Source organism: Podarcis vaucheri (assembly GCF_965113315.1).
Source record: "Podarcis vaucheri genome assembly, chromosome: 16".
Classification (NCBI taxonomy): domain Eukaryota; kingdom Metazoa; phylum Chordata; class Lepidosauria; order Squamata; family Lacertidae; genus Podarcis; species Podarcis vaucheri.
The window spans coordinates 8,698,411-8,706,644 of NC_138754.1; the positions used below are offsets into that span (position 1 = coordinate 8,698,411).

The 8,234-nt window shown below is 49.0% G+C and overlaps 1 protein-coding gene across 1 annotated transcript; it reads right to left on the reverse strand.

Moving 5' to 3' along the window:
- Positions 1-1,607: 1,607 nt before the first annotated feature.
- On the reverse strand, positions 1,608-8,234 carry JTB (jumping translocation breakpoint). The gene is made up of 5 exons (XM_082202609.1): positions 8,084-8,234; positions 6,858-6,898; positions 5,252-5,337; positions 4,103-4,182; positions 1,608-2,452 (listed from the first exon to the last, which is right to left on the reverse strand). Exons 1-5 carry the CDS (start codon positions 8,209-8,211, stop codon positions 2,296-2,298), a joined length of 492 nt encoding a protein of 163 aa, XP_082058735.1. The 5' UTR covers positions 8,212-8,234; the 3' UTR covers positions 1,608-2,295.

The following is an 8,234-nucleotide window of genomic DNA, read 5'->3' on the forward strand; positions in this document are numbered from 1 at the left end:
GCATGTGCAAAGTGCGTTTTTTTCCTGGAAATCTATGGGTGGGTGCTAAAGGGAGGGGGCAATAATTCGGGTTAAAGGAGGTGGGTGACACAGCCTGAATGGCTGGAAGACCAGGAAAAGGGAAATCATATATTTAAAACCCAAAAGATTCAGATGTACAGTGGTACCTCGGGTTACATACGCTTCAGGTTACATACGCTTCAGGTTACATACGCTTCAGGTTACAGACTCCACTAACCCAGAAATAGTGCTTCAGGTTAAGAACTTTGCTTCAGGATGAGAACAGAAATTGTGCTCCAGCAGCGCGGCGGCAGCAGGAGGCCCCATTGGATAAAGTGGTGCTTCAGGTTAAGAACAGTTTCAGGTTAAGTACGGACCTCCGGAACGAATTAAGTACTTAACCCAAGGTACCACTGTATCCCAATAGCAAGAGAGCTTGCCTGGCGCTGAGATCCTGGACGGCAGAGGTACATTACTCCAGCCACAATGAACACGATGAACGTTAGCACAAGGAATGCACACCATGTCACTAGCAGCAGCAAAAAGCAAGAGGCGCTTCACAATCATTTCATGGTTTTATTAAATGCTAGACTGGCAGGTCTGTGTTGAGATGCACTGGTCAGGCTTGCAGCTGCTAGCAAACCGCCCAGCTACCCTAATCTTGAAGGCTCACATCCCCTCAGTGCCCGTGCACTTCCCCAGAAGAGGGCTACTGAATTCCTGCCCTGTGTATTGGCTATTTCATACCTTCTGGCTGGTCAGTGAAAGCAATAGGATGTTGTGTGTGACACAGAGGCCTTTGGTTTCATCCAGTGGGGATCAGTAACCTCACAATGCAAACGACACTTGGGAGTTTGCTTCTAGCTACTCCCACTCGCCGTTGGGTTTCAAAGATCTGGGGCTCTTGTGCCAGGAACTCCCAGTGGCCCCTCTTAACACAGAAGAACATAGGAAGCCACCTAATTTCGAGTCAGGCCATTGCTCCATCTAGCTCAGCTCCGTCTACACTGACCAGTAGTCCCTCCAAGTCTCCCTCAGCCCTACCCGCCAGAGGGTGAACCCGAGAGCTTCTGCACTCAAAGACTCATGCAGTCTGCAAATTTTCACACATTGCTTTTGATTTCATGGGTGTTCCACACACACAAAAATCAGAGAGAGAGGTGGGCTTGAGGCACTGGGCTTTTTTTCAATCTTGCCCACTCACAAACCACCCCGCCCCACGACAATGGAGCGCCTAAATTCCCTCCCCTCTCAAGCCCAGGGCTCTGTGCATGACCCAAAAAAGAATCCTGGGAACTGTAGTCCTTTAAGAGTAACTCTGTGGTGGGTAAACTACATCTCCCAGGATGCTTTGGGGGAGCCCTGCGCATTAAATGTGGGGTGGTGTATGCAGGTTTCATCAAGGTGCCCCATTCCTTCCCTTAACATCTCTGCTTCCCAGTTTTTTTCAAATGACTCATTCTGCCTGCTCTGGCCTCAGTTCCACTGAGCTAAACAGATCCAGTTCTGTCCCATTTGGCTTCTGCTGGGCCACACAAATCTGCCAGCACAGAAAAAGAAAAGAAAAATCTATCTTCCAGCACCGGTTACGAAGCAGAGCACGCACGTTCGGAAAGCTTCACCGTGCTTTTAATCACATTGAGGTTTCTTACAGAGGAATCCTGTAGGGACGGCTGTTTAAAATAAGCCACAGTAAAGTTCTGGCAGCAACCACGCCCCCCCCCCCCGAGAAAATACGCAGGACGGCTTTTTTAAAAAGCCAAAATAGAGCTACATTTTCCACACCCTCAAAATGAAAGGGCTTTGGAAGTGCAGGAATAACGGCAGAGATCAGTCACTTTCCTTACAAGATCTTGAGACACTGGCTGGTGTTTCTGGTCTCTAAGAAAACAGTGGTATGACTAGGGAGGTGCTCCTTTGAATCCAACACAGGCTAGAGAGGCCGGGGAGTTGGCAACAGATCGCAACCACGCAGCAAACAAAGTCAGGATGCGCCACAGACAATGTGGGGAGCGGGACTGTTCTTTGTACAAGTGCCCAGGACGTTCAGAAAACAAAGCAAGTTGCCCGTGTTTCAATGCAATAGTTTCAGTCCAAGTGCCTTTAGGTCCCAGGTGTGGGAAGCAGCAATCCCTAGTGGCCAGAAGTGAAGGGGGGAGGAAATACTTTCCAATGACGACGGGGTGCTCGTTCCCTCCTCCAAACAGTCCAATGGAAGACTTGTTCCCACCGCTGCTCCCCAACCGCTGCCGCTAGGTTCTGTTCCGAAAAGAGCGTCGAGAGACCCCGGCGCCACTAGATGGATTCTATCTGCTTGCGCACTTTCTCCAAGGCTCTGCGGTCCAGCATGCGCTGCCGACATACCACCAGCAGGGCGAAGACGGCTGCCACGCCAAGCATGGCGCCCTCAAACTTCCAGAAGATGCGAGCTTCCATCTCCATGGAACGGCAGCTGCAAGGAGAAGGCAAGGTGAGCGCGACTCTCTGCTGATGGACACACAGAGGAGGGAGCATGCAGAAGGGAGCGGTGTGTGTTCCCATCCCAAGATGCCCCACAGGACAGAACAGAGTAAGGGAAACAGGGAAGGCTGGAAAGGGGTGTTGATTAGGCCTTTCACCTGCGAGTCGAAGCACAGAATGCATCAGGGAGGCAAGTTAAAACGGGCTGGCTGCTCCCTCTAGTGGCAAACTGAAGAGCCAAGTGCCGCGGCTATGTGGCTAAAGGTTGAAAGGGGCAGAGGGACTAATAATAATAATAATAATAATAATAATTTATTTATACCCCATTCATCTGGCTGGGTTTCTCCAGCCACTCTGGGCGGCTTCCAACACAATATTAAAATACAATAACCTATTAAACGCTTCCCTAAACAGGGCTGCCTTCAGGTAGAAGGGAGAATAAGCCAAGCACAGATGAAGCCATCATAGCACCGTTTTCTGTAAGATGCACCAGCGCTATGGAGGCTGTGCCTTTCCTTATCGGCCATTACGTTTCATCATCATCATCATCATCATCATCATAATTTATTTATACCCCGCCCATCTGCCTGGGCTTCCCCAGCCACTCTGGGCGGCTTCCAAAAAAATATTAAAATACTGTAATACATCAAACATTAAAAGCTTCCCTAAACAGGGCTGCCTTCAGGTGTCTTCTAAAAGTCTGGTAGTTGTTTTTCTCTTTGATGTCTGGTGGGAGGGCATTCCACAGGGCGGGTGCCACCACCGAGAAGGCCCTCTCCCTGGTTCCCTGTAACTTGGATTCTCGCAGTGAGGGAACCACCCTGCCGCTGGACCTCAGTGTCCGGGCTGAACGATGGGGGTGGAGACGCTCCTTCAGACCTACCGGGCCGAGGCCGTTTAGGGCTTTAAAGGTCAGCACCAATACTTTGAATTGTGCTCGGAAATGTACTGAAACGAGATGAAAGCTAGCTCATGGAAACTCTGGCGTTTGCAGAAGAACAAATATTGGGTGGGATCTTCAGGGATTAGTTCCCCCTACAAAACAAGCCTTCTCAGCGGCCATGGAATGCTGTCTGTCAGGAGGAACAGAAAACCAGCGGGAGGGTAGGAATGGAAGGGAGAATTCCTGACAAACGGGAGAGCTGGTTGGCTGTTACCAGGGCAGGGGTTTTCAAAAAGAGAAGAGAAGAAAAACCTTCTTGTTTCTCAGCTTTCAGACTGCCATGATCTCCCCCTTTAACCCAGAGGCTTACAGGGCCCTTCCTGCTGCAGTAGGAAGTTGCTAGCAGCACATCCGAGGGCCGTCGAGTGCAATCTCAGCTAAAGCATCCGTGATGGACCAGTTACAGTAGGGGTTGCAGGCAAGAGACTGCAGGCAAGAGGCAAGATCAGAGACTTCAGGGACACAGCCCAGTCAGGGCTGGTGAGGTGTGTGGCCTGCAGAGAGCCTTAAGGGCCAGATAATAGAGCCTTGGAGGGCTGTCTCTCACTGCCAGAGGTTCGTCTTCACTGCCATCCTGTGTAACTGATCTGCGACATTAGTAAGCACCCCTTGCTCCAGCAGGGTCTGCCGCTGGCCACTGTCAGAGGCAGCACCCCGGAGTGGCAAGGCCCACCGCTCTTCTCCTCCCAGTGAGCTCACCTCTTGTATTCTCCCTTCTTGGAAGCGCTGCAGTTGATCTGCTCAATGAAGCCCGTCACGCTGCATTCTGGCATCGTTTTCTACAACCGAGAGTATATATCTCATTAAATAACACTGCTGCCAAGTGCCTGCGATACAGTTCTGTTGCAATAACCAACTGAGGAGCGGATCGCTTCTGACCGGAGCACGGGGAACCCACCCCTATCCCATTCTGCTATAATAGAACACTGGCTTTGCATCACACAAAGGACCCGGGTTCAACCTGCAATGGCATCTCTGGGGCTGAAAGAGAGCCCTGCCTGAATCCCTGGAGTGCTCCTGCCAGTCAGTTTGAAGACAATAATGAGCTTGATGGACACTGGTCTGAGTCAGTGTTAAGGCAGCTTCCTATTTAAGTTAGCCTTTTATTCAGAATCTTGAGGAATAGCATCTTTATTTTTAAAGGAAGGAATATAGATCAGTGATAAGAGCATCCAGTTTGTATGCATAACGTCCCAGGTTCAACCCCTGAGATCTGCCTGTAGGGCTAGGAAAGATTCTCCATCTGATACCCTGGAGAACCGTGACCTGTCAGTGTAAATCAGGGGTCAACAACCTTTTTCAGCAGGGGGCCGGTGCACCGCCCCTCAGATCATGTGGTGGCCCAGACTATATTTTGGGAAAAAAATATGAACGAATTCCTATGCCCCACAAATAACCCAGAGACGCATTTTAAATAAAAGCACACATTCTACTCATGTAAAAACACCAGGCAGGCTCCACAAGTAACCCAGAGATGCATTTTAAATAAAAGGACACATTCTATTCATGAAAAAACCTGCTCATTCCCAGACAATCCGCGGGCCAGATTGAGAAGGCAATTGGGTCAGATCTGGCCCCCGGGCCTTAGGTTGCCTACCCCTGGTGTAAACCATACTGAGCTCAGTACTGGCCTTGACTCAGTATAGGACATCATTCTACCTTCTGTGTTATTATTGTATTGAAGCTTCTATGTCCGTTATCTTATTTTGCGGCATTAAACGCTACAGTGGATAAGATATGTTTGAAAGTGGGAACATCAATCTCTTTTGCACATATTTTAGCAAGCAGTTAAGGCATTTCATTTTTACCCTTGCCCAACTTTTTGTTCCTGTCGGGAGGTTCACTTACCGCCTGAAAACTCTGGCAGGGAGCGCAATGCTGGGTCACCACGAAATCCTCGCTTTGCCAACACGGCGTGGCCCCAGGCAAACTGGCTGCAGGAAGCCAAAGAGGAGATCAGGAGTCAGCTTCAACAAGACAGACACACACAGCTCTTTATGCAGCGCAGAGTTAAGCTACACAACTCACGCTTGAAAGCAGCAGCAGCGGGCACTAACTTGGATGGCTTTGAAAGAGGCTTAGGCAAATCCATGAAGGAAAATGCTATCAGTGGTTTTACTGGCTAGATAGGCCATTGGCCTGACCCGGCAGAACTGCTCTTAGTTTTCTCCCTCTATCATAACATTTGAACTCATAGGTAAAGGTAAAGGGACCCCTGACCATTAGGTCCAGTAGTGGCTGACTCTGGGGTTGTGGCGCTCATCTCGCTTTACTGGCCAAAGGAGCCGGCGTACAGCTTATGGGTCATGTGGCTAGCATGATTAAGCCACTTCTGGCGAACCAGAGCAGAACACTGAAACGCCGTTTACCTTCCACTTTGAGGTGCTTTCGAACTGCTAGGTTGGCAGGAGCAGGGACCGAGCAACGGGAGCTCACCCCGTCGCGGGGATTCGAACTGCCAACCTTCTGATCGGCAAGTCCTAGGCTCTGTGATTTAACCCACAGCGCCACCCGCGTCCATAGGCATCCAATAAAACTGAACATTGGAAGATTCAGGACCGATCCGCAGCGCACAGTTAACCTGTGGAACTTGTTCCTGCAGGAAGCAGAGATAGCCATCAATTTGGATGGCCTCAAAAGATCTCCGAAGAATTGATGCTTTTGAATTCTGGTGCTGGAGGACACTCTTGAGAGTCCCCTGGACTGCAAGAAGATCAAACCTATCCATTCTGAAGGAAATCAGCCCTGAGTGCTCACTTGAAGAACAGATCGTGAAGCTGAGGCTCCAAGACTTTGGCCACCTCATGAGAAGAGAAGACTCCCTGGAAAAGACCCTGATGTTGGGAAAGATGGAGGGCACAAGGAGAAGGGGATGACAGAGAACGAGATAGTTGGACAGTGTTCTCGAAGCTACGAACATGAGTTTGACCAAACTGCAGGAGGCAGTGGAAGACAGGGGTGTTTGGCATGCTCTAGTCCATGGGGTCACAAAGAGCCGGACACGACTAAATGACTAAACAACAACAACAACAAAGGCTATCAATGGCTACTAGTCACAATGGCAACGTTCTGCTTCCACTGTCAGAAGCGGCAATACTTTGGAGCACTAGATACTAGGAATTTTGAAGGTGGGCAGAGAACTATTGATGTCAGGCTTCCCAGACATCTGGTTGGCTACCGTAAGAATAGGATGATGGACTAGATGGGCCACGGGACTGATCCAGCCGTAGGGCTCGCCTTACATTCTGCTAAGCATCATACTCAAGGGTGTTTTGAGAAAATTAAGGGCCACACAGCCAGGGAAATGACACACATTCAGATCTTCTGCAGCACACTTTTATCATACCTCTCCCTGCCCTCCACTCCATCTCGGTTCTTCCAGACAAAGAAAGCTAAAAATCAAACTACAACACAAACTCACATAGCCAAAACAGATACAATTATCCTCTCTCACCTGGGTTTTTCCCATCACTTTCCAAAGCCACTTCAGCCAACCTGGAAACCGGACAGAAAAAGGAAAAGAGAGAGAGAACATTGCAGAGAGATTAAAATGAGAGGTATTGGGGGCAACAGGCTAATCTGTTACTTTAAAGACAATTGTGGGCAGTCCTGGTGGATAAAACCAAAAGCCCATCTAGTGCCGTTTCTCACAGTGACCAATTTGTTGCTCTAATAAAGTCCACAGGTAGGGCATAAAAGCCACAGCTCTCCCACAAGCTTGTCCCCATCATCTGATTAACTTAGCATCAGCTCCAGTTAAATTGGTGGAAAAAATAATTAAAGAACATGTTGCAAGATACAAAGAAGAACAAATCTTGGTGAAGAAAACTCAAACAGCTTCCGCAGAAGCACAAGGCTTGAGACTTTGTAGCTTAGAAAAAAGGGGGGAAGTGGGGGGGGAGTGATTACTTTTTAAAGTGATATTGCACTGTTTTCAATGTATGGTGCAAACATGGTTCCAGGCAAATAGATTTAGAAAAATCTTTAGTGTTGGTTGCTGCCCTCAGTGATGTACCTAAGATAAAATCTCTCTTGTCAGATGCAGATGCAGTCATTTTCCTCTCTTGTTTTGTTTCTTAGACATAACTTGCAGCAGAGCATTGGACTCTTAACCTTAATGTTGTAAGACAAAAGTGGCTTATCTTCTGAGTTACGCCAATAAAATTCAGAGTCAAGAGGAGTTAGGAGTCCACTGTTGTTTATTGCAAAGCAATAGGTTACAGTCGAATCTTTTTGCAAAATTGCAACCCCGCCCAAGAGTCAGGGCGGTGGTATTTATAACATTTCAAAGGAATGTCCAGCCCTGCGTTGCCAGGGATTAGACTAGATCAGGGACCCTTCCAACTCTACAATTCTATTATTATTTATCAAATTCCTCTCCCAGAATTACATTTTCCAGAGCTCCCAAAGAAGAGAGAGTGCTTGTTAAACCACACGGGGAATTGTAGCTTGGGGGGGCGGGGAATGGGCGAGTCACGGCTCTCGGCACCCTTAACAAACTACATCTCCCAGACTTCTTTGCGGGGAAGCCATATAAAAGGGTATAAAAGCGCTTTAAAGGTACAGTGTGGACTCACCCATGCGACGCTCAGGTGACCACCATTCACTTGGAAGCCCCCCTTTCCCCCTCCCCCAAAATGCCCGAGGCCCTCCACCCGCCCTTAGCCCCTCGTAACTCACCCGGGGGCAGCAACGACGAAGCCCACAAGCGCAGCTATAGCCAGGCGCCATCTTGGCCCCATCATTGTTATGGGGCGGGGTTTCCTGGCAGCTACTTCCGCCTCACTCATAACGCTCACGCGGGGCATTCTGGGAAGAAGGTTGTTGATTT

Coding starts and splice junctions, on each gene's coding strand:
- JTB (XM_082202609.1), bottom strand. CDS start 8,211: ATGCCCCGCGTGAGCGTTATGAGTGAGGCGGAAGTAGCTGCCAGGAAA. Junction 4,183..5,251: donor CCTGCCAGAGTTTTCAGGCG/GTAAGTGAACCT, acceptor TCTCGGTTGTAG/AAAACGATGCCAGAATGCAG. Junction 2,453..4,102: donor AAGAAGGGAGAATACAAGAG/GTGAGCTCACTG, acceptor TTCTCCTTGCAG/CTGCCGTTCCATGGAGATGG.